The sequence below is a fragment of the Cygnus olor genome, chromosome 4 (assembly GCF_009769625.2).
Source record: "Cygnus olor isolate bCygOlo1 chromosome 4, bCygOlo1.pri.v2, whole genome shotgun sequence".
In the NCBI taxonomy this organism is placed as follows: Eukaryota; Metazoa; Chordata; class Aves; order Anseriformes; family Anatidae; genus Cygnus; species Cygnus olor.
Window position 1 is genome coordinate 76,327,962 of NC_049172.1, and position 25,707 is coordinate 76,353,668.

At 47.0% G+C, this 25,707-nt stretch overlaps 1 protein-coding gene across 12 annotated transcripts in view; it reads left to right on the forward strand.

The window, feature by feature from the left end:
• EXOC6B (exocyst complex component 6B) overlaps positions 1–25,707 on the forward strand; it is a 293,346-nt gene that overhangs the window by 162,910 nt on the left and 104,729 nt on the right. For all 12 annotated transcript variants that reach the window (XM_040555327.1, XM_040555328.1, XM_040555319.1 and 9 more), the window contains 10 exons: positions 5,084–5,167; positions 5,338–5,384; positions 6,558–6,678; positions 9,212–9,283; positions 9,606–9,703; positions 10,207–10,312; positions 11,485–11,594; positions 17,219–17,330; positions 20,941–21,075; positions 22,104–22,283. In XM_040555327.1, the coding sequence (XP_040411261.1) occupies positions 5,084–5,167; positions 5,338–5,384; positions 6,558–6,678; positions 9,212–9,283; positions 9,606–9,703; positions 10,207–10,312; positions 11,485–11,594; positions 17,219–17,330; positions 20,941–21,075; positions 22,104–22,283 (1,065 nt within the window). The remainder of the gene's footprint in view (positions 1–5,083; positions 5,168–5,337; positions 5,385–6,557; positions 6,679–9,211; positions 9,284–9,605; positions 9,704–10,206; positions 10,313–11,484; positions 11,595–17,218; positions 17,331–20,940; positions 21,076–22,103; positions 22,284–25,707) is intronic.

Consider the following 25,707-nt stretch of genomic DNA (forward strand, 5'->3'; position numbering starts at 1 on the left):
ACACGCAGCTGGTAAATTTGCGTTGCATTAAGTACGTGGAGTGGATTTCTGCTTCCAAGCTAGCAGAAATTTATTAACCCAGAATACGTCTGCATGTTCTCGATCAAAAAAGTCCCATTTTACTGCGCATTTTAATTATTTGCTGAGGACAATAGCAGAATAAAGCTTAGAGGATGCTTTTCCCATGTAATTCACAACTAGATTTGCTTTCAGCTCTCCGCTGCTCCTGTGTTATGAAACTTTTTTGTATTTTTTTCAGCTGTTGTTTTTGCGTTCTTGTGATTATATTCTGTTTTCCCTTATGTTGGAGCTCATCTACGATCTTAATTATCTGCCTCTCATTGCCAACTCTGTGAACTCTGCAGCTAATTTGAGAAGGAAAATTTTGCCTGGTAATTTTAAAAATATGAGGCATTATTGAGGGTTTTTCCTGGACCGGTGATTAGAATAAATGTCTAGTTTGGAAGTGCAGCTTTGGACTCTTCCCGCTTGCTTAAATAAAGAGAATGAGAAGTAGGGGAAACCTGTTGTAATTAAAACTAAATGAGTAAATAAGAAAAGGGCCTCCTTCTCCTCTCCCCAGCATGCTTCCCTGACTTCCTTACAGTTTGGATTGAGTTTATAAGAAGCCCAGGAGGAGCAGTGCCTCTCTAATGATACGTGTTAGCCGTGTCTCATTTCTGTAGAAGTGCCCTGGTGAATTTGGAAGTCAGAGAGGCTGCGGCTGGGACCTGCTCCCTGCAGCAAGCAGCCCTTCGTGTGCCACGTGCTGCGTGAGATCTGCGTGTGCCTCACGGTTTTCCTCCAGGAAGAAAAAGATGTTGCAGGTGCAGCTGGTTTTTGCTAGAAAAAATAGCTGCTTTTAAGAGAAAAAGGAAAAGAAATAAAAGAAGTTGGGTTGTTTCCCATCAAGGGGACATGGCAGGCAGGAACTGGGCATGTACACGCACAGCTCTGTGCTTATGGGCTCGCACGTGGGTCAGCTCTGCTCAGGTGCTTTTAGCGAAGCACTGGCTGATGAAGGTGGTGTTGGGCTCGTACAACAGTACATGGTACTGTGCCATGCTGAAACACTAGGGAGGTTTGGGGAATAAATCTTTTATTCAGGCAGTTCCCAGCCCGGGCAGAAGCTGGTGGACCTGCCCACGCTTCTGGTGGCTGCTACCAGGGGCTGAGCCTGGCTGAGCGGCCTGGAGATGCTCTCAGTCACCTCTCCCGATACCTTGCGTACAGCATGCAGGTCCCAAGCCTTGTCTTTGAAAACTGGAGGTAATGACAGGATTGGTTAAATGTGGGAAAAACCGCCAGGCCTGGGGCTGTGAGAGGGGAATTGTATCAAAGTGTAACTACTACGTGGTGTTTCCAGATGGGTAGTCTATAAAACATGGGGTCTTGTAGTCTGTTCTGGGTATTTTTTTGGTGTGGTTTCTTTCTGTTTGTTTAGTTTTTTGTTTGTTTGGTTCTTTTTTTTTCTGCTTTTTGTTTTTTCACCCAGAGGAAAATGATATTAAAATAGAGTGCATAGAAGAGGAATAATATTATCTGAAGACCTGATAAGTTGTATTGTCCTAAGTAGGTCAAATGTGGGAAACTGGGTGGTCTAGCTAAAACTGCCACCAAGGCGAAGAAAGACTTCCCGTTCTTGAGAAAATGTAATACACGAGCGATGAAAAGGTCTAGGGGGATGATGGAGGAATGCACTTAAGAGAAAAGGATGAAATAGTGGACAAGAAAAATGTGAATAGTGTCAAGAGAGATTTTTGGGAGGAGAAGTTTTTCTTTGGAATAGGCTCTCATGAGAGAGTCCCTAATTCTTGGGCCATTCAGAAAAGGCTCGAGAAGGAAATTGCAGGGAACAGTGCATTGGACGGGAGAGGGCTTTGGTCAAATTGGCAGGTCTCCGGGCCATAAATTTTAGGGAAATTGTTAAAATGTGAATATGGCCTACATTTTTTTTGGGAAAGCTTTCAAAGGTCTTTGCTGTTCCTTCTCCTCTGCTATGCTTAAAGCCATTTGTGGGGTTGGAACAAGGAGGACCTGGCACCCAACGCCTCCCAGGCACCCTGTGGGGCTGAAGCGGCTTCTCCCCGAGGGGGAGGCAGGTTTGTAGGGAATCCTTCATATGGCATCTCCAGCCCAGCTCAGATCACTCTTGCTTTTAGTGTCTGTGGAAAGCTTCTCCTGTTAAACTTCAATCCAAATTCATTTAATGTGTGGAGAATATTATTATAAAATTGGTTCACGTGCTTTGCTTTCCTCAAGCCACCAGTAAAACGGGAATGTAAATAATTTTGAAAAAATACCACCTTGTGGTTTGTCCTTAGTGGCCGAGGAGCCGAAAAGTGGGCTCGGTGTGTTCAGCTCTGGGCTGAGGGGGACACACGTGTGTCCCACTGCCCTGTCCCCCCAACCTGGGGGCCTCTGCCTCTCCCACCACCTGGTGACAGCCTGAGGAGAATTTGGTCACGCCACGAGGAGAAGTTTTGTCACGAGGTGAACAGGCCCCGGTGGAGGCCTGTGGTGTCGGAGGGGGCCGGGAGGACGGCAGGGCTGCGCTGGAAGCGGAGCCCCATGAGGGATGACTTGTTGGCCTTTCGAAAGAAATGTGCCTTCCGAAGAAATGTGTGACGAGGGTGGGGTGAGCAGGGAGGAACTCCGGTCGGTGCCGTTAGAAAGCTCAGTTGGAGGGAAGAGGGAAAGTGATTTCAGCTGAACTGAATTGCTGTGGTGTAGTCCTAGCAGAAATCTTCAAAATCTGGTACTAAAATAGCTGATTGGTTTCAGACCGGCCTTCTGCTCCTGATGAACTGCTTTCCAAGCTTCCAGTAAGTCCATGAGGTCCTGCGTAGCTTGGGGAGATGGCAGCTTATGCGCGTTCAGTAACGAGGAGTTAATTACTTGCTGACTACCATGAGATGTTGCGTAAAGCCAGTCACGGTGGCTGGCGTGAGCGACCCACAGCAGTGCTCGGGATGACCTTCTGTGGGCTCCTGGTGCTGGACATTAATGGATTAGGGGCTACGGGGAAAAAAGGCCTCCGGTTTTGAGTTCACATCACAAGTTTACCAGTAGCAGGCTGTGCTAAGTTAGCGAGTAGCCTCACTCCAAAGTCTCAGCGATGCTACCAGAGAGGAGTTGCTGCCATGTTCAGGATGGAGATGATCAGGGTTCTTCTTCCACTTGTGTAGGTTTTGAGAGGTGAGGCAGAGCAAGATTTAATGAATATCTAAAGTCATCCCACTTTGTGTGCAGGTCCTCTGAAGTAAGATAGTGCCTGGCTTGGTAGGAATTGTAGCAATCCTCCTCATTCTGGGCTTAATCTGTAAATCGCTGACTTCTGGCTCACGGCCCTTCCCTTTCTAGGGGGAAATAGAAGAAAGGCCAACTTTTGAGAAAATCAGGAAGACATGCGGCATGGTATGGGAAAAGCTGGTTCCCAAATTTTCTGAAAAGCTTTCAGTTTAAAATGTCAGATTGCTTGTAAATTCAAGCTGGTGCTTAACCTGATTGCTGGAGAAAGGCTCTGATTTGTACCCGGTTTAGAGTTGTCCCTTACTGGGGTTTTGACACCAGTGATGTTGGGATGGATGTGCCCTGCATGGGCTGGGGACTGCTCTCCCTGTGCACCAGCTATGCTCAGTGTGAATATTCCCCCGAATATCCAACTACATTAAAAACTACAGCTCAGAGGTGGTAGAAGTCCATGCAATGCATGAGTTTGGTTAAATTTTAGCACCTTTGGGGACAGCAGTCCCAGGTGGCGTAGCTGCCGGGCAGATCTGCGAGGCAAAATTTTTGCTTAAGCCTCAAGCTCTGAACTGTGGAAGGAAAGGAGCAAGCTGGGCTAAAACTCCGCAAAGGCTAGTAGCAGAAATTTTCAAAGTCCCCTTTAGCTGAGGGCTTTTTAAGGCAGCCTGGTTGTATAATGACAGAGGAGCTGGAGAATCATTCAGTTGGCGTGAGATTTTCTTATTTATTTATTTATTTTCCTAGTAGAAGAGGTTGATGTCTGGTGCCTTCCTCGGGCAGGTGATATTTGTTGTTGTGTTTTGTTTGTTTTGTGAATTCCAAATGAGATTTTGGCTCATACCAGTTCAAAGCAAGGCTTTGTCCCTTCTCTGAAGTGTTTATAATCCAATTTCAGACATAAAACAGGGTGCGCGTGGGGGAGGGAGGAACAGGCAGGGATAAAACAGCAAGGTTTTACATAGCCTAGGGGACCTGGGCGGTAGGCGGACGTCTGAACGGTTCAGCAGGTAGATGGCATTTGAGGATCTTCTCGGTTGTGTTGCTGTGCCTGGGCGGGGATGCTCAGATGTAGCTCGGGTTGGTAAAACCAAACCACCTACAAAGGAACGGCTTCAACCACCAGCCATGCGGCCGGGCCCCCACTGCCCTGCTGGGCGTAGGTGGGCAGTGCTCCTGGAGGGGAGCTTGGGTGTTTGGGTTTTGGGAGTAACCGGCTCTCATCTGGAGCCTCAGACCCCATGTGGGGTGAGGCATGGTAAAGGTGGGAGAGGAAGAGCTCAAAAAAACATTTACTTTTTTCTTAATATGCTGACTACTCTAATAAAATGGATATTACCCACAAAAGTGTGTTTCTATTAAATTCCCTGACGTGGGGCTTTGCATCATTCTGCACCTGTGAGCCAGTGCAAGAATTTCTGCCACTCCTGGCATTGTTTGTCCCCTCTTTATATTTGCCCACACTAGAAATATGGTTGTTTCACTGTCCCCATGGTAAAGTAAATCTGATGTTTGTCCGTGTTATGGCTTGGTAAAGAAGTGGGTTGATATTGGCACCAATTGATATTGGCACCATATGCCAAATATGCCCAGAGATACTGGAAAATGGATACAGAAGAGTTCACCAGATACTCTTGTACCTGGACACTTGTTTTTTTCACTCAGTGTTTACTGTAAAATTCTTCTTCATCAGGTATGTGGATCATTTAGCAGGAAAGTGTTACACAGGTATGCTGGAGGAAAGTGTGATTTGCGTGTTTGATACAGTGTGTTTTATGTGTAGTTCAATGATTAATGCAAAGGCTGCTAAATTGAATTCATCTGCTCTGTTTTCCAGGGTGCCCGAGAAACCTTTGAGAACTACTACAGGAAGCAGAGAAGAAAACAAGCCAGATTGGTACTGCAGCCTCCTTCCAACATGGTACGATCGTCCCCTGGCTTCAGTGGTCAGGGCTGCTCCGCCTAAAAAAGGAGCTGAGGGTTGTCTCTGTGTGCATTGTTCCTTGTGGGTGGTCTCTATTTGTTTCCCTTTTTGCTGTCCTTCTTTGTTTTAAACTTTGCTCACTTTTTTCTTTTCTTTTTGTTTTTCAGCATGAAACTTTAGATGGCTACAGGAAGTATTTTAATCAAATTGTAGGGTAGGTATCCTTTTTATATACATGCTTGCTAAATATGTGTGCGCTGTGTTGTTGAGTAGCCCAGAAAGAAAGAGAGAGGAGGAAATATTGATTTTTTTGACACCCCTTCAAAGGAGCCCAACCAGGAAAAGAGCTTGGTGAACTTTGCTGTGTCGCTGGTGCGAGCACTGAGGAACCTGTCAGCTCTTGCACCAGCAAGCACCTTTCTGGGAATTGGAGGGTAAATAGGCTCTGTGGACTATGTGCAGCTACTTGCCCCACTAATGAGGTGAATAGGCCCTCTGCCTTAATTATTCTTTAATATTTGATAATTATTTTCTTATTTTCTTGCTAAAGGAGGTGATTCTCAGGTGACTGTTTTGCCTCTATTCCTATGAACTTTTTATTGCAGTCAAATTTGACAGGAGTCGTCCAAAACCAGCCGAGGTCTCAGTGGAGGCAACCTAAGACCATTGATCTAGAAAAAATAGGGTACATAGTTGAAATTTCTTCAGGAAAGACTGATGATAATCATTTCACCATGTAATTGTGACCGTTGTGAGTGCAGTGTGTGCTGCCGACCTCCTAACGCAGCTTCGGGTTCCTGGGCTGGGTTTTCCCTACAAAACACAGCTGAGGTTTTGTGTGTTAGTGTTTAAAATGTTTTTTTGTGACACTCGCTCCCTGAAACATGCTGCTGCTTTTTGACCAGCGTGTTTGATAAATGGGCACTGCAGTGAACTGATTGCCTCTAAATGGTTGGGAGCGCACGGTGTCTCGGGGCGCGAGGGAGTGTTTTCCCTGCAGTGAAGGTGTTTTCCCTGCAGTTAACCAATTGTAACACGATTGCTGCTGGCTGGGGCAGAGTTTAATCAGCGGTTCTTGTTCAAATAACAGGGTGGAGAAGTTCTGCCTTTGTGTATACACAGAGATGCATTACCAGGAATAACCAGACTTTGGCTCACGTCTATAATGCAGAGAAACATCATAGAAAATAGCGCGTTGTTAAAAATAGGCGAAGAAAATATTTAGTGTTGTCTATATTTGGAACAAATACTGCAAATCTGAGCTTGCTCTGGAGATTTGTGCATGTGCAAATTCTGCACGTCCCTCACATACAGCGTTTGCAGAGCTCTCTTGATGTCTCAAGACCTGTAACTTTTGATAACAATGCCATTTTCTCCTCTCCGCTAGGTTTTTTGTAGTTGAAGATCACATCTTGCACACAACGCAGGGCTTGGTAAATAGAGCCTATATTGATGAGCTGTGGGAGATGGCGTTATCAAAAACCATTGCAGCGCTAAGGACGCATTCAGTAAGTAAAAGCCCCAGATTGTTCAGCTGTTGCTTGAGTTTGGCTTGACAAGCTGGAAATACTGGCTTTTACAGTAGTATTCTTTGTTTTGCCTCTTTGCCAATGACTCTTTTTTAAACAATGGAGTGAAGATACACTGCTATTTCCCCAAAAGGTTTCTTCAGCTTTTTTGGACTCTCGATGCACTGCAGTTTCCTTCTGCCAAGCTTGCAATATTTTGGGGGACTGGAAATAAGAAAGTAGTGGTTCAATATTTTCTGTTACTTGGCTCATCGCTTTTGCGAAGCACCAGCAGAGGGAGTTGGTTTGTCCTGGAATACTGGGGAAAAAAGTGTCGGTATTTGGCACGCTCAACCATGACCTCGTTAGATATTCCTTTAAAATTAATGGCAGTGAATGGATTGCTATCAAACTATAAATCATTTGTGCTCAAAAAGACACTAACTAGCTCTTTTATTCTTTAGTACTGAAAGACATTTGGAAAAATTACTTATCACTTTGGTATTTCTCTGCTTGAGCAAAAAAAACCCTAAAAAATAATAATAATAACAAAAAACAAAGCCAACTGCCAAAAATGTACAGTTCTCCTCCAGTTTTGCATGACCTGATATCATGTTGCACTGTTTCAGCTGGGAACACTTGAGCGTTTTGCTGTTTCATAGCTTACTGAAAAGTCACACTATTGGTTAATGGGATGAAAAAATTGCATTTGGCCATAAAAGAAAAACTGTTAATGACTTTCCATAAGTCTCTTTTCAAATTGTTGGGACATTTTCTCCAGAAAAACAAAATACTAAATCATTGAAATCCCATTGTTGCTCCTGGGATGGCAGAGCTATCTGAAAGCAAGAGGATGCTGCAGGGTCGTGGTGTTGCAGGCATGCAGCTAACATGGCATGGGATGCACGTGGTACCCGGGCAGTACTGCGTCGCTATTGTCTGCCCGGATAAATTTACAATTTCTGCGTGGAGGCACAATGTACTGCTTCCTCAAACCATGCCGAGTTTTACAGTTACGTGCCCTTGACCTTAACGTGGCGTGGTCGTGCGTGGGCAGTGCAGGAGCTGCTTGGCTCTGCTGGGCAGGTGGGAGTGCTGTGGGCTGTGGACCTGGACCTCGTGGGGTGAGCGACCACCGAGGCTTCCCGGGAAGCTCTGGTTTTGTATGGCACAGCACTTCTGGCGACTGGAAGGCTGCCTCCTTCCCCTAAGGCTTCCATCTTACAAAAGGGGATGAGCACAGAGGTGTGCACTTTGCTGTGTTGTAAAGCCAGGTTTATTTTATTTTTTAGAGGAGTTTTCTGCTGGCGTGGTAGCCACGAGGGAAAAACGAGTACAAACAGTGTGTTTTTCAGTTTTACCAACTTCGTTGCCATGACCAGTTGTTTTAAGTGATGCCAGACTTAGTGCACAAAGTGGCTGCCAGATTTTTTTTCCAGTAAACGTACAATTTGCCACAATTTCTCAATGCTGTTGTTGTGGTCACCACTAACATCTCTACAGACCAGTGCCGTCCATCCCATGTTGCTGTTGAGAGTGGATGGAAGGCCGTCAGCTGGTGAGGCTGTTCCAGTTCTTCCCACTCGGCCAAACTTGTGCCTGGATTTTCTTCCTTGCTGTAGACTGGGACATCTTTTATCACTTCTGATAGCTTTAGGGCATTATCTTTCTTTCTGACTTTCTTTTTTGGACAGTGAAATGGAAAATGTGTCTCTTCCAGTCTTTCACATTGATTAATGGAGTCATTCCTCCTTGAGTTTCCAGTGAACTTTAAATCTCAGTTTCTTTTTCCAGCATATGATCACTGATTCTATATTTGGTAAGAGTCTGTGTGAAACTTTGCATATTTCAGCATATTTCAGTGAGGTTTTCTGCCGGTGTGCAGATAGGGTGCGATTGGTGTGGGTGATGTAAGGTGTCTCTGGGGTGATGCTCAGGGCTGTCGCGGGGGGTGCAGTGGTGTCATTGGTGTCATTCGAGCTTCAGGCAGTGTCCTGACCTGCAATGAATACTTGTGCTGTAGCTCTGACTGTTAATGTTGCTAAAATATAGGCATACAACGTGTTTTGCCTCAGCCTGAACTTTCCACTTAGCGATGCAGCCTTCACATGGGGCCTGGGGATGCCTCCCTGCAATGCTTCATTACCGTTAGACACAACACACTAAATATTGCATGAGGTGCTGCTGTCTTCTTGGCATGACAGTGCGCTGATTTGCTTCATCTCCTCTCGCTTCCCCAGCAGCTCCTGGGTAATCTTAGAAACACTTCAGGTATCTCTAGAGCAACTGAGATCCTTATTCATCATGGAGAGCCTCAAGAGCAGTGCGTTACAAGGAGAGATACCCTTATCAGCGTGCCTTCCCCTGCCCTGTAAGACGTTAAGGCATGGGCTGCATGATAAAAGCAGCTGATCGTAAGAGTGAATGGTGTGTCTAAGTATTATCGCTCGAGTGATAACTCAGGAGGACTGAGGGCAATATTTTCCTGCGTGCTGTGGTTAAAAACATGTTTTTGTTTCCCCCTTATTTGCAGTCCTATTGCTCGGACCCAAGCCTGGTGTTAGACTTGAAGAACCTCATCGTCCTCTTTGCAGACACACTCCAGGTAGGTGACTGTGGTCTGTCAATCTCAGCGCCCACGGGCTGGTTTGCTCCACAGGCAAGGACCAAGCATCGGCTGCCGTGCTGAGCGCCCATGCTGAGCACAGCCCAGCTTGTCGGGGAACTAAGCCTCTAATCTCCCTTGGCGCTACCGTCTCTGTAAATCCCCCCCTAAATCCTTCTGCCTTCACTGCGCACGTTTGCAGTTGTACTGGGGGAGAATTTGCTCACGTGCTCCCTATTAAATGCAGAAAACGCTGTTCAGCGCCCTGCTGGTGACTTGTTCTCATCTGATGTAGTTGCTCTCTTCCTCTGCTCCACTGCAGGGATACGGCTTCCCAGTGAACCAGCTCTTTGACATGCTGCTGGAGATCCAAGACCAGTATAGTGAAACCCTGCTGAAGAAATGGTCAGGAGTTTTCAGGTAAGAAGTTGTTTAAGTAAACTCATGAGATGTACCTTACAGAGTAGTTTTAAGCAATAAATAAAAATCTTACTTTAATAAGAGACTACCAAGTTCATGCCTAAATTTTGGGCAGTGGTAAACTTCAATCTGGGCTCTCCTTGGACCAGGGAAAACCCATTTAAATACGGTTGTGGGGATCACGCGTGCAGTAAGATTTGTGCAATAAATCCATGCACACCAGAGGTTTAACATCTTAGAGAGGCAAGGTTATAGTTTCATTATCGAGCTCATTACAGTCAATAGGTGAATGAATGCAAAAAGCGTGTGCTGCAACTTTTTGGGGTCCCATTTCAGACTGGCATGTATTTATGAAGGGCCTTGTAACTGAGCAGTAAATCTGAAAAATTGTGCTTGGTCTGTCTTCAAAGAGCATTGGCTTTTGTGTTGAAGAGATTGACAGTGATGTTTCTGTTTGCAGGAAGGGTTTCTGTAGCTGTATTTCTAACTTTCTTCTTTTCCAGAAATATACTTGATTCAGATAACTACAGTCCCATCCCAGTGACAAATGAAGAGATTTATAAGAAAATAGTTGGACAGTTCCCATTCCAGGATGCAGAACTTGAAAAGGTAAACTTAAATGAGGAAACCAGCATGGCATGTCTCCCGATGCACTAAAACCCCACACCTTGTTTACCGGCATGGAGAACTAAAAATTAAAAGGTCAAAAAACCACAAAACCAAACAAACAATAAGAGAAAAGAACAAATATACTTTCCATGTGTTGCATTTCTTCTGGCATGGAGGAGGAATACCTCATCAATTTTGTTTTCAGATCACAATGTACAGTTGCAGTTCAGCATCACTTGCAGTAGGTGGGAGAGAGACAAAAAATTTGCTTCCATTGGTATTTTAGTCCCATTTAGTCCCATATGAACCATACTATTGGCCTTTTTTGTTTTAATCTAATAGTTAAAAAAGAAAAGACATCAGCCCAACAAAAAACAGAAGGTGGTATATCTTGGCTTTTGTAAAAGCGCGTGCTTGCAAAACCCAACAGTGTAGCCAAATTTGACCTAGCCAGTGTCCCTTAAAAGCATGCTTGGCCTTGTGCTCCACATCTGGCAGCCAGCGAGCTGCGAGCCTGGCGAACTAAATTATGACGGGGAGGGCTTTCGATCCAAGTCAAGTGTTTAGATTTCAGAAAGTCTGTGTCCTTCCCTAAAACTGTGTCATGGGATCCAGGTTCTTACTGTTATGCTCTGCAGCTCCCAGCCATGTCTATGCTGTGGGTAAAAGCTAGCTCGTAAAAATTTGGTTCAAGGGAGATGACATCTGTTTCGTCTGGGCTTTTGGTGTTGTAAGCAAGTGCTCACCTTGGGCAGTAACTGGGGAGGCGACCAAGCAAAACGCCTTGCACATGGTGGGAGATAAAGGAGTTCTCTGACAGGGTTTTGTCATATGAGTAAGGGAGTTGGGAAAGGGAACGAGAGGAGCTTTGTGCTGCCTGCTCCCTTCTAGCTACAAGTCTCCTTCCAGCCCATTTCAGACTCCAAATCCCTTATGCACCCATGTGCCATTTGTAAGTGATTATCTGGTCTTTCACTTGGCTGAAATGTTTATATAATATACAATAAATGCTGGCTTGTTGTTTCATTGCTGGACTTAGCTAAATATTAGAATTAATTTGGCTGCTTGGAACATGTTGCTGGAAAGCAGTCGTCACTCCAGGCTGGCTGTGAGAGCGATTCTCCCTCTTAAAGATCTGCTCTTTGACTTCAATTCTCTCCTGTGTTTTACAGCAACCGTTTCCAAAGAAGTTCCCCTTTTCTGAGTTTGTGCCTAAAGTTTACAATCAGATTAAGGAATTCATCTACGCCTGTCTGAAGTTTTCAGAAGACCTTCATCTGAGGTATGGGATGATTGCGCTACCGGCTGTGATATAGAAGTTTTGTTGGCACTGAAAGATCTCAACATGGTGAAAATATGAATTCTCTTCCTAAACCATCCGTGCCACTCAGTTGCTTGGATATACATTGTCCAGGCTGGAGGTGGCTGCTGCTCCCCTTGGAGCGGTGGCATCCTCTGTGTACAAAGGGCTGGCTAAGACTTTAAATAAATAAATAAATAAAAAGCCTCATGCTAGGTCAATAAAGTAAGAGAGGGCCTTTCCCTCTGAGACATTTCTGAGTCACTCATATTGAACAGATGAATCTGGTTGTCCCAGGAAAGATAGTGGTGTCCGCCTGTCATCAGGTCAGCGCCTGGCACCATGGCTGCAGCTGGCTCGTGGCTTCCCCAGACTGTCCCTCAAGGAGCATGATGGTGACAAAACTCAAGGTTTTAATTTGCCCTGTGTGTGTTAGTGAATTTTGGCTTCTGGTTTAGGGGTTTTGATTGTTCTTATTTCCCGTGGGAGATTATCAATAAATCAGATTATATGTATTTTTTAAACCTCAAAAATATTTTGTTTACCATCCTTTCTTCATCCCAAGGCTCCTAGATGCTGGTTTTGCCTCTGTGTGTGCAGGAGACAGATATATTAGCCAGGAACTGCAAGTTGCTGCTCTCTTTTTACACCCAGTAATGTTTTTACCTTGGTAAAAGTATATAAATGAATAACGAGAGTTTTCCCCCCTCTGACTGTTGGTAGTGCCGTACCAGGTTTCGCCTCTCTGGGCAGCCTCATGGCCTGACAACGAAGACAGCCCCCATGCTGATGTGAAGCTAGGGCTGTGTTTTTGCGGACTCACCAGCTGTTTCGGTGCCTACACAAGGCTCTTTGAGGTTTCAATCTCTTCTTTGGGAGAGGGATGGTAATTTTGAGAGCCACTCTCTCTCCATCTTCTCCCGGACATGGCAGCTGTTAGTTGGCGTGGAAGCACGGGACGTTTTTCCCCCCACGTTCAGCCTCAGCCTTTGACTGGTGGCAGGTTGTTCTCTTCGGTGCCTCCCAAGGCTCTTAACCCGTGGGTCACCATGAAATGTCTCGGTTTCTGAAGCCGCCGGAATGGTCCGATTTCACACGGCCGCTGGTTTCACCGAGCCCCTCCGCTGGCACTTCCCTTGTGACTTTTGTGCTCTTCACCATTACGGAGGTGATTGGGTTTGTCAGGGAATGGCAGAAAAGTGTTCCCTTGGGGCCCTGCTCAGGGGTCCCCCCGGACAAGTTATTAAAATTCCTTTCGACATTGGATTTTCCAGCCCTTTTCGAGGAGTGGTTTGGGGCTGGGGGAGGGGAGCCGAGCTCTTGGCTTTTTTAGCCAAACATTTGGAATATTTCTCTGAAAACCCCTGTTGACACTTTCTTCATTTCACCCTGACAGCTTGAATTAGGTTTTATTAGGAAGCTTGGCTACAAAGCCGGCAGCAAGTTTTCTTTCTTTTCTCTTTCTTGTTCTTCTTTGGTTGTCATTTACCTTGCACCCTGGAGTGATTGGGGTCAGCCTGTCAGTCACGGGAGGCCTGAAGGTCATGACTACTGCTATGGGATATGGGACATCAGCTGTCACTAACCCAGACAGTTTGCTTAACTACTCTGCAGTCTTTTCCTGAAGAACAGAGCCTATGGCAGAAAACGTAGCTCGTATTTTTTCTAATTATTATTTTAAACTAGCTCCCTGTGTTTGTTGGACAGGAGTGTTCTCCTTTATGCTGATGCACTTATGAAAGTTGTTTTGCTTTTGAAGTATTTGAAGAGAATTTGGAGCTTACTGTGCGTTTACGGGGGTTGCAAATTCTTTTGGTTTGGCTCTATTAATTTGATTAGGAGAAAGAAAACCTCCTTTATCCTGTCAACAGTTCTCCCTTCGGTAAAAAGGGTGTATTGGAGCCCGTTGAGGAGATGTCTTTAAAAGTATCCACTTGCTGGAAGGCTTCCACCGCTTCCAGTGGAATTTCCCATTTTAAAGATAGGGGATATCTTGGGCAAACAGTGGGTGGAAGTGGGAGATGTCAGCTCTAATCTGCCAGGACTTTGATTGTTTTTTTCCCAAACAAAGCAGCAATCCCGAAAGCGCTTAGGATACGATTCTGAAAGTGCTGAAAATAACTTAAGTAATAAAGTTGTTAATAATAAAATTAGAGGCTTGAATACCACTTTAGGAGGGAGGAGATTAATGTAGGTTCTTCAACAGCCTGTGTGACTGCGTCTGTGCTGGCTGTGGTTGGAGGCGTAAGGATGGTGGTGGATGAAATGGGGCAGACGTGCGGAGCGAGCAGCCCACACAAAAAGTACTGCTCGTTTGGGGGGTTTGCTTTCTTTTTGCATATTGAGAACGGAGATTTGGCCTTTCTGTTGAACCCAGAAGCATCCTCTACCTCTCAGTCAAGAGCCTGCATCTTACAAGGGAGCGGTGCAGCAGCGCTTTGCTCTGTAGGCGTGAGCCACCACTCTGCGCATCGCCGCATCGGCTCGGGGCTGCTGGGCAAGGCTCTTGTTGCCACCTCATTGCACCTTTGCTGTCGAAACAAGGGGCATGCTCCAGTGCCCGGTCAAATCCTGCCCTGGATTTGATCAGTTGTTTTCCAAGGAGCATTCCTGATTTTTTTTTCTTGGTGCGTGGGGACCTCCCGGGAGATGTCAGATCTTTCTGCTCCACTGGCTCCCAACTGCAGGCATTGCCTGGCTACTCTCCCCACCATAAAACTGCAATTTAGACTTTATTTTCTAGCTTATGTGGCCAACTAACAAAATGATAGCAGGAAGCCTTGGGAAGCAGTACTTGTCTGCTGCGAAAACTCGGTTAGAAGTGCTTTGAAGAGGTAAATGCACCTTGGAAGTGCTAAGTAGTATCATTAAGCCCTGCTTGTCTGTGCCCTGGAGGCTTGCAGGCTGAGATGTCGCTGCGGATTCCTGCAGGTGAAGTCAGGGATGGAAACAAAGCCTCCATCCACAAAGCGCTGTGCGATGCTGGCACTGTGCGATGCTGATGCTGCAGCTGGAGGAAGGGACAAGGGACACGGGATGGGGACGGCCGGGCCATCGGAGCTGGCTGTGCTGCAGCGTGGGGCAGGGGCCAGCAGCGTCCCGCTCCTGCCAAGAGCGTGACTGTCCCGGGGCGTACCCACAGACAGACACTCGCTGTCTTGTTTAATTTTGACGCCCTGATGACAGGTTGATGTTTGAATTCAAAAGCAAACTTTTACAGCACAACCTATTTGATTGCTGCGTCGGTTTAGCGAGGAGAGCTGGCTTAATGTCCAAACCCACTTGTTTTTCATCTCCTGGCAAGGCAGCGTCCAGAACAACCAACTGGCCGCCGCGCTCTGCACCCCTGGTAGTGGTAACACAGCCTCCTGCAACCAGCTTCTCCTTCAGCCTCGGCACATCGCAGCCTCCTGTGCTTCCCAAATCCTCAGGGACGGGCTTTGTGAGTCCCCCAACTCCCTGATTTCCCAGTACAGTTCACCAAAGGCACCCGGGGCATGTGCAGAGGCACTGCTTCGTGTCTCCTTTGCTCCATGCACAATTTTTTTTGCCCCTTGTGAGCCGGGACCCAGCCCTTGCTGTTCTCCAGCTCGTTCCCATGCTGTGCTGGCAGCACCAAGTGGCTGCCCCAGTGCCACGAGGTCCCCTTGTGCCACCGTGTCGCTTTAAGTCTCTTGTGCCTTTTTACCATCTGTGGATCATCACGGCGTTAGGTTTTATTGTCCTGGCTATATTTAACCGTGCTATTGTCTGGTGGAGGGGACCGGGGACAATCTGGTCCTTTCTGGGGGGTGGTGGAGGGCCTGGGCTGTGTGCGCGTGCATTTGTGGTGGGATTTTGCTTTTTCTTGTTGGTTTTGTTTATTTTTAAGTCAAACCTTATTTGAGAGCCATAGTATAAGGATGAGGAAAAATGTAGTGGCTGGTTTCTCTTCCCCCCACATTCTGCTCCACCCTTTGAAAAACCCCAAAGCATCACCTTGGACCTCGCATCACAGAGGAGTCCTGGGATCGGAGAGGTGACGTGGGCTTGCCCTGACCACCACAGGCTCTTCCCTGCTAAACAGGGGCAAAATAAACTCCCAGGGATTGTCAGTGATGATCCAGAAGAGACCCCCACTAAGACTTGGGCTGGTGGCATTGAGTTTAGGTTATCAGAAGCCGGATCCTGATAGCGGCCGGTGGGCAGCAGGAGCAGGGCTCAGAGGGCAGCAGGAGCAGGGCTTGGAAAAGCAGGCTTTTAAACGTCAGAGAAAAGGAAATATTAAGGAAACCTGCTGAGGATCGCAGCGTGGCGAGCAGCTGCCTTGTGTAGGGGGATTTGTGCAGCTGGGCTCTTCCTTGGGAAAGCTGCAGCGAGCCACGGCTTTCGCAGCCCGGCTGAAACGAGAGCGCGGCTCAGCTCAGCGACACACACAAGGAGCGATGTTCTCTGCTTCTCCTGGGAACCTGGGGCCTTCCAGTGCAATTCTCATACCCCAGGTTTAAAGGGAGCACGAGGGAAGTCCTGACTGACTTAAAAAAGTGCTGCTGGGGGTGAACAAGCGGGTTCGGGAGGCCACAAGGGTTCCTACTGGAGGAGGCTCAGTCTTGCTTCGTGGAGCATCCGGTGCTGCTGGCCCTGGGCTGGGCTCAGTGGGCTCGGTCTGACATTAAATACACGCAGGATTTTGGAGCTGTGTGCTGGGCAGAGGCTGGCAGCTCTTATTCCTGCTCCGGGGCACCCCCAACGGCAACGCCCCCAGCTCCGCGCTGGCGGTGGGGTAACTGAAGGTTTGCTTTTGTTTCTCCTCTTGATCCCTGCTTTGTAATCTGGCCCATTTGTCAGGTAGAACAGGATAAGGAGCAAAAGGTCGCGGGGTTGATTTACCGGGAGCCTGAAAGTTATTAATGTTTCTCAGCCTTGCAGTTGGAAATTTTCTTTGCCGTCAGCTGCCTGTCACTGCGCTGCCAGAGATAAAGCCCCGTTGTGTCAGGGCTAATGCAGGGCCAACGACAGATCAAAGGAGCCTGCGTTGGGGCCGGCTTCCAAACCCTCTTTCAAAAATCAGAGGTTGCACCTTGCTGCTTGGAGGGGCAAGGCGGCGTCCCTGCAGCAAAAAGCAGCAAGGCAAACCCCCCGCATTGAGCAATCCTGCAGTTGCAATTGCCTGGCAAAGGCCACGAGGACGTTACAATCTGATTTAGTTGAAAAATAAATAAAAAAAATAAAAAAGGCAAGCAAGTTTTTTCGTTTCCCTCCCCACCCTGGTGCGGGTTTTGGTCTGAATTTGGAAAATTTCGGCTTTGTGCAACGAGGAGCAGCTCGGCTGAATGCGTTCGTGCTAACACTGTGGGTGACTCTTCCCCTGGCGTCACCCCTGGACCTGGCAGGGATGTAGGTTTGCCGCATTAGCCTGCCTTCTTTACATCCTAAATTACCAAAAATTTAGGTCTTTTTGTGCATGTGTCTGTATCAGTACGTCGCTGCCCGTGGGCGATGTACAGATGATCAAGCATAAGCTACCGAAGGGTCGGAGAGCAGACCAGGTGATGAGGTCTCCATGTTTATTTTTTTGCCTTGGGATAAAGCATTTTGCAAATCTCTCTTTAAATTCTCCTTTCCAGCTCCACGGAAGTTGATGATATGATTAGAAAATCGACAAATCTGCTGCTGACCCGAACGCTGAGCAACTGTTTACAGAATGTCATCAAGAGGAAAAACGTAGGGCTGACAGAGGTAAGACTCGGAGTCGAGCAGACCAATTTCCAGGGCAGGGCACAAGAGTGGGCTTTGGTCCCTTGGAGCTCGTTCCAGCACCTTTTAGAGGTGCTGGTTTGGAGCATTACTGTGAAATATTTAGTTGGAGAACAATAAAGGAGCTAGGCAGCATTGCTGTGCAAAGCAAGAAAGACTTTGTACGTACGGAAGGAGGAGGCATTTTTCTGCTGTAACTAGAATTGCCCCTCTTTTGGATTTTTGGAGCATTATATATCTGGATTGAAGTGGCAGGCAAGAGGACTTCAAGGGGAGTTGGGGTGGTTTTAACGTCAGAGCTGTGAGAGGATGGGGGACTGGTCTCCACCTAAAGATGATCGAGGCAGTTCCAGCACATTTATACAGCATGAACTCTATGTGGGCATTTTCTTTTCGAGATTGGTACTTTTCTGTGCGCAAAGCCAGATTTCTGAAAAGTTCAAGGCATGGAAGTCACGACTGCTTGGGAATGTGTGCGGTACCCAAGCCAGGTTGGACACCTTAGTGGGACCTCTGTGTGCCGTTACGAAATGAGCAGGTATTAGTACAGCTGCAGTTCTTTAATTAACTGTGCTGTAGAAATGGATAACGTTCCCTGGACACTGTAAATACCCCATGTGGGGGAGTTTCAGAGAGTTTAGAGCATTTTGGCAGTCCGTATTTGCACAGGATGCATCCTCAGACCTTTATCTCTGGAATCTCTCTGCTCCTTGTTGGCAAATTCCTCCTCGTCCTGCTCGTCCAGGGGCTCCCTGCAGGAAGAGGAATGCGACGCCGTCCCTTGCACTGTCCATCCCCCAGATGATCCTTTTGCTGCTGGTGCAAACAGTGGCCACCGAGTGATTGAGGGTAGGGAGGGCGAGCTGAAGGTCCCTTCCAACTCGGGATATTCTATGTTTCTATGATTCTGGTGTTCATCTCTGAATCTCTTCCCATACCTGTAAAGAGAGTTTCACGCTCTTCTTCCCTACCGCTTGCCAAGGTACAACTAACCTTCTCCCTGTGTCGTCTCTGCCATATTTTTTTCTAATTTAATTGAAGAAAAGATACTTTGAGCATCTTTATTCCCTCCTGCCTGTATTCTTTGCGTAACCATTGACTTGTTTGTCCAACTGGAAGCACACTATGATTTTCCTCTGAGCTTCTCAAATCCTTCCCTATTTAGAAAAGATGAGACATAGACGTAGCTGCGTGGAGCCCTGGAATTAGAGGGCAATTTGGAGAGTCACATATCGTATGAAAGCATAGTCATGGTGTCAAAAGTGACTTCAAAAGATATTTAAGTCCCTTGCACAACTATCGCTTCCCAGATTTAATTTTAAGCAACACTATCTGTTTCTGGGTGCTCCAGTATCTTCTTCCAAGCAGTGGATAAGGTAATGCAAGACCGTGTACCAACCATCACGGTCAGTTATCCTCTTTAATTAATTTTTCATAAATGTGCACTTGGAATGGGAAGGAAGAAGGATCTAGCAGGGCGTAGTGGCACACGCTGCTAAAGATGCCAAGACCACTGTCTAACCTGTGAATTCCTAATTACATAAAATGAGATGCAGCATCTGCACTGGGACCTCCACCTGGTAGCCTGAATTAGCCACCGGGGACAGCTCTCAAGAGATGAAAAAAATTAATTGCAGAAAACCAAACTCCGGCTGTAGAAGACGTCAGTCTCAGTGTGCAGCAAGCTTTCAGCTGAGCAGCAGATTTTCCTTTTCTCCGCGTTTTCAACGACCTTGACACCCCTTAACAAAAGGGCAGGGAAAGACGATACTGTTTTTTCTGGTTTTCATCTGAATACTCAAGCAAGGAGGTGTTACCCCTCCAAGTTCAAGAGAAAATGGGAACATGAAGGAACCAGGGAGGGAGCAGGAAAGCTCATAACCAGCGGTGGAAGAGGATCAAAGCAGGGCCTCCGAGTTTGATGGCTGATCTGAACCAATAAATGGTGGTGACCAGAGAAGAGGTTTAGGAGGAATTTCACACAGTTGGAAATATTTAATATTTAATTAAGTTGAAACTATAGGAAAATACATCACGATTGTGACGTAAGGGCTGACATAAGGAAAAGCAAATAAATGAGGACTTTTTAGAAGGCAAAAATCAAGAACAGAATTAACCCAAGGAATTCAGAAATGAGAAGCCCTCCTAGTTATGTGTGTAATGCTTTCCAGGGACCAAGTGCAAAACAGGAGGATTTCAAAAAGATCGTAATTCGATTTCTTAAAAGCAAAAAGCTGGCTGAAATCACAGAAGCACTGGCTGGAAGTGACTTATGGAGGTCTCTAGTCTGACCTTCTCCTGTATTATTGCCAAACCTGGGTCACATCAGCTATGGCTTTCTCTACCTGACTTGATTTTTCCAAGACGTAGGTCCCACAGCTTCTCTGGGCACTCTGCTGCAATTCTTAACAGCTCTTTTTGTTCCTAATATCCAAGCTGAACCTCCCAGTCTGTGGCCATTGCTCCTTCTTATGTCACCTGGCACCAACACGAGTTGGGTGCTGTAATCTCTGCAGCATTACTTCAGTATTTATGTGTATGCAACACTCAAGTCGGTGCTTAAACATGAAAGGATCAAAGAGGCAAAAAGAAAAGAAACAATGCTCTGCCTGGCAGGGCACTGCCTATTTCCATCTCATTCAGAAACAAATGATTTGTGTTTCAAAATAATTTCTTTAGAAGAGGTAACTGCAGACTACCACACCATACTCCAGCAATTAAATTATGTCAATCCAGAGCATTGTAATGCCTTCTCTGTCTGCAAGAGAAGTGTTTTGGCACGATATCTGAGCTAGATGTTTTTTGGAAAGGTTTTGCTACGGCTTATGTTACACCTTGAAAATATTCACGGCAGTCTGCACAGAAGAAAAGGTACCTGCTTAAGGAATTAGCGATGTATTTGGCTTCCAAGTCAGCGATGCTTGAGTGGGAGCTGGGATTGTTTTCCTCTGGATTATAAACGTTTACGTTGATTGACTTCAGCAGAGTCTTTTGCTCTCTAGTTGCCTTTAATGCCCCAAACTAGCGCCATGTGAAGGCAGCTGAGAAGACAGCATTAAGAAAATTGCAGATAATGGTGGGTATGATAACCAAGGAGATACCAGGGTAGGATCTGCTGTTCACCACACCACCCTTGGAGAAGCAAAACCTTGTGGTTTCTTTGTTGAAAGCCTTAGCGTGATGTTGGTAGGTGTCACTCAAGGTATGGGTTAGTTAGGGTTCACGAGCAGACGGGATACCTGTGATTTGACATGGCACTTCTTTGTAAGCCTGTTGCATTTGAGCTGTGCTGAAACAAGAGCTGACTGACAGCTGAATATAGAAAAGTCATTAAAAAAACCCTTTTGTGATATTAGTGGCTGTCATGGGAAATGCTTTTTTTCCCCCCAAAATTATCTTTTATATAAGTCTCTTGATGTTGTTAAAGGAGGAGAGCCTTTGAGTGTGGAGCAAAGCTTAGTGTGTTTGCACAGCGTCAGCTTTTCATGCCAGAAGTTCTTAGAAATTGGCACCCACCAGCCTGGCACCTCCCTGGCTTCAGGAGCACCTTTTTTAAACACTTTTTTTTTTTTTCCTTTTTTAACCTTTGCAGCTTGTACAGATCATTATAAACACGACCCATTTGGAAAAATCATGCAAGTTCCTCGAGGAATTCATAACCAATATCACCAACGTACTTCCAGAGACTGTCCACACTACAAAACTTTATGGGACCACGACTTTCAAGGTGAGAATGCCGGTAAACGGCTCCTCTGGGGAGCTGCCGTCGGTATTTGGGTTGAGAGGATCTGTTTTCAAACCCAGGTGTGTGGATGTCTGTACGGAGGGAGCTGAGCTGAGCTGAAAGGTAATTTTGGCATATCCTGGGAACTGTATGCCATCAGACGAGCTTTTTGGGTTTGTCCTTCAGAGCAGCTGTATGCTTTGCTTCTGTCTAGATCGGGAGCCTTTGTAGCCCTAATTTACAGGCTGTGACTGCAACACTCATTATCTGCAGGATTAAGCAGCTTTTAAACAAAGGCCTGATTTTTTTTTTAAATGAACTTCGTTTTGCTGTTTGATCTCCATACAGCATTGCATACATCTGGCCATGAACACAAGCTCTCTCCTTTCACCCGAGAGAATAGATTTTCAGAAATTAAATTTTTGCCTCTTCCTATCTTTTAGTGTTATTAAATGCTAAATGGAGTGGAAATGCTAAAACTCAGGTCTGGAAGAAAGTGCTGGAAATTCCCCAGTCTTTACATCTTTAAATCCTAACCCCAGAGGATCCTCCTCAGATACTTTACATGAAGTCCTAAGACTATAACTGGGTCAGTTGTGGGGTGTCTGAATTGTGCCCACTGTCTAGGGAGCAGGAGACAGGATCAGTGCCAAGGACTCCAGCAATGGCAGGGAATTGATTAGGTGAGGTTTGCCCTTGGGATAACTCAGCAGGAGATGAAAGCCCCATGACCCCAGGGAAGTCCCTTCCTCATCCCATCCAGCAGCATCTTCCTACTTGTCCTGAGGATGTCTTTTCCTATCCTTGTTCTGGCAGGGAAGCTCTGGGCTTCCAGAAGATCTGGCAGCACAAGTCCCACCAATACGAGCTATCCTGAGGCTGTTACAACCCTGTAGTTGCCTACAGACACTGTCCTGTGCTACCTTTAGGGCTAAGTTTTGGGCCAGTCTTTCATCCCGTTGCTCACAGAGCATCTGTGCAGAGGCGTGGTATGGAGTCTCCATCCCATACAACTTTACCTTGTTTCGCAGGACGCCCGCCACGCTGCTGAGGAAGAGATTTACACCAACCTGAACCAGAAGATAGACCAGTTCTTGCAGCTGGCGGATTACGACTGGATGGCCATGGAGCCGGGCAGCAAGGCCAGTGACTACCTGGTAGACCTCATTGGCTTTCTGCGCAGCACGTTTGCCGTGTTCACGCACCTCCCGGTAAGCGACCCCACCAATTTGCTTTCTTTTTCTGACTGAGGAGCACACGGACACCTGACGGTGCTGCTGAAAGCAATGGTTGCTCAAGCCTTATGGAGTGCGATGGAAATGGGGCCTTACGCTGGCTCCGTCTGACAAAGTGTCAAGTGTTATGAAATAGCAAATCTATTTTTAAAGTGAGCTATTTCACGTGTTAGCAGAAGTCAGGCTTCGGCGAGAGTCTCCCCGAGTATTTGTGATTATTTGTGAATCTGCTCGTGTGTGAACGAGGGAGAGAAACATCCCAGTCCACCAGTAGAGGTAGGAACACAATTCACTACCACCTATATTTTAGATACATTAACTTTCAGCTTAACAGACATTCAACAATTATTTTGAGAGGTCCCAGCAGAAGGGTGTGTATTACTTGAGCTGCAGATACATTTCCAACTGTTTGTCCAATCACTGGATGCCTTACATCAAAATATTGCTCTGCGTCGTAAGGCAGCATATGTTTCTTTCTTTTCTCTGCTAAAATATGCCTGTGTTTATGCTGTTATTGCGATCAAAAATGTCTTTTATGTTGTTTTTTTTTGCACTTGGCTGACTAGTGTCCCCTTGAGTAGGAAAAATGTAACCATCAGGGAGTTTCATTTTTGCTCAGACAGCTTTTTTGCTTTTAAACAAGATTTGTTCTGAGCTGTCTGGATATATACTTACGAGTCTCTTCAATCAGCAGGTATGTTGAAATAGCAAATCTTGTGAAGTCTGTATTTGTCCTAAAAGCAATTCCACATCTTTCTTCTTCACTGGACTGTCATTTATTTGTTGTTACTGGGTGCCCAGGATTATAGAGTACCGGCACACAGCGTGGGCACCTTTTTATTGGCTTGGCTATAAACAGAAAGAGAAGGCTGATAATACACAAGGACACTTCTTAACTGCATTCTGCTGGTTAGTGTCTCGGTGATTGCACCACTGGAAGGGATGCTTATGCACTCCAGAGCACTCCAGGAGGTGTCACAGCCCCAAAACTTCAGCAGTACCTTGCAAACTCTTCCACATAGTTATGTCTTTGCCCTTCTCCATCATGGCAGCAAGATTCGGTAGCTGGTGGAAACGAGCTCTGGTTTGCCGTGCTTGGAGAAGCCACCAAAAGAGAAATGAAAGCGGCTTTCCCAGTGTAGCCACTTTTTGGATTACGTACACAAGCAAGTAGTGGAATTGCTGGAAGCAGTCAAACAGCCCTGCCGCAGGCAGCAACTTTTACCTGCTCCCAGAGCAGTGAGTGTGTGAGCTCCGGGCAGGTCCCCTTGGTAGAGACGGAGCACCAGGAGCTAAGAAAAGCTCAGCCTTCCTCTCCGCTTTGCTTTGGACCCTTTGTTGATATTTTTAACACGTTTGTACCTCAAGCAAAGGAGCTACAAGGGTACAAAAGTACAGGGGGTACGAGGGTTTTGTTTCCTGTGTACAGAAACACACAAAAGGGTGTGTTTTTATAGGGATATTTATATAGGAACAAAAATCCTTTTTTTTATATAGGGACAAAACCCCGCTGGTGGTTCTCGCCCCCCCGTGCAGTCCAGTTTGGGGAGGGTCGGCTCGCCGCACCGCAGCGTGGCTAACGGGAGGGATGAGGATAGGGAGAGGAGCCCACGGTGATTTATGAGATGGGCCTGGAGTGATTTATCTTCCTTAAACATTAACGTTTCCATTCTGAACTCATCAAAATTGTTTCGGAGCCCGGGAGGGCAGCAAATCGGCCGAGGCGGCTCGAAGCAGCCTTTCTGTTCCGCAGCTGCAACAAAAGCACCGAGTGGGTGAGGAGGCTGCTGGCTGCGGTGGAGGAGCCGGGTAACGTGCTGGTGCTGCTCAGATGCTCTCCTCGGAGCATCGCACGGCACTGAGCCTGCCACCGGCCCCGAGACAGGGCAGGCAGCTTAATCAGAGGCTGCGGTCTAATTTCTGAAGCTATAGATCAGGGTTAAATGGCTGAAAGGAGAGAGAGGTCTGGGATTTTTGATATCTTGGAGCTCCTGCCTTGAGAGGAGCGTTACGGAGACGAATCCCTTGCACTTTGCTGGCAGGTCCCTGCGTACCCTGCATGGCGGCAGCGAGCGAGGGGGAGTCAGGAAGAACCAAAGGCTGGCGGCAAGGTACCCAGCTCCCTCGGTGATCCCTTCTCATGAGGCTCAAGGGCCTTTTCCCGGCAACTTATTTAGAAACACTTTAAAATCTGAGTACATTTCGAAGTGATTTGTAGGAGATGAGGCGTGGGAAAGCCCCCGTCTGTCTGAAAGGACAGAAAAATGAAGGCGATGTTTGTGAAAGCACCGAGTGTACGGGATGTGCTTCCTCTGTGGAAGGAAGGAGTGAGAGGGCTTGGAGAGGGAAAGGAAGCATCTCCAAAAAGCGTGAATTGTCAGTCCGTGTGGGATTGCCAGTGGCAAGGTAGGGCCTTCTCTGTACTGCTGACCTACACCCAGCCCCAAATGCACCACAACCTAAAGGAGCTGCTGTCCTGTTTGAAGTGTTTGCAGCCTGTTCCCGCTATAAAATACAGGATTTCCACACTTGGGTAGCTTACAGGGAGAGGGAAGGGACTGCAGTGTCTGTCCTTGGGGAGCGGAGCATCCTCTTGTTCCTAGAAGTGGTCTCTGCACAACGCCTGCCCCTCTGTTCTCTTGGCTTCTGCTGCTTTGGAAGTGCCCCCAGCTTCCCGAGCTGGCTGCCGGGTGCCTTTGTGCTCCGAATTTCTGCCATTAACCAAAGCGAAGGGCTCTCTGCTCGCGTGTGACCTTGCGGCAGGTTTTTAGGAGAACGAGAGCGGCAGGCTGAGGAGATGACTAAGTGGCAGGAGGCGAGCTACTCAGCGGCCCTTTGTCACGACAGTAATTACCCCGAAAAAAACCTTCACCTGCTGATCAAAGAAACTCGGCCTGGGCATGTCGGCGGTTCCCGTGCTAAAATTACAGCAACAAAAAGCTCTGTCCTGTAATATAACAGAGCCGAAAGCCCTGATCCTGCAAAAATGCAGGCGGTTGCTTAACTTGACGTGTGAGTAATCCCATTGTGTTGGCCGGGGCTGCTCGTGGGCAGGAAACCTCCCTGGGGTCAAGGCTCGGAGCGCGCAGCGGGGCCCAGCAAACGGCCTTGGAGGGTCCGGCTGTCCCCGGGCAGCATTTCGGAGAGATTTGGAGAGAGGAGAGGAGGAGAGGCGAGATGCTGAGCGAGCAAAAAGCTCCGGCTGTGTGTCCCTTTGGGGGATACAGGACCGAATCCTTCCTGTATTTATTGCGGGGAGGGATGAATACCCCTGCCTCAAGCTAGTCCTGGCTCGTGGAGTGGCACAGAGCGTCCCCTCTTCCTTGAGTGTCCAGGCAGGAATTGCAATTCCTGATTTTTCCCTTAGAGCAAGTGGGGAAGAAGCCTTTGTAGCAGCTCC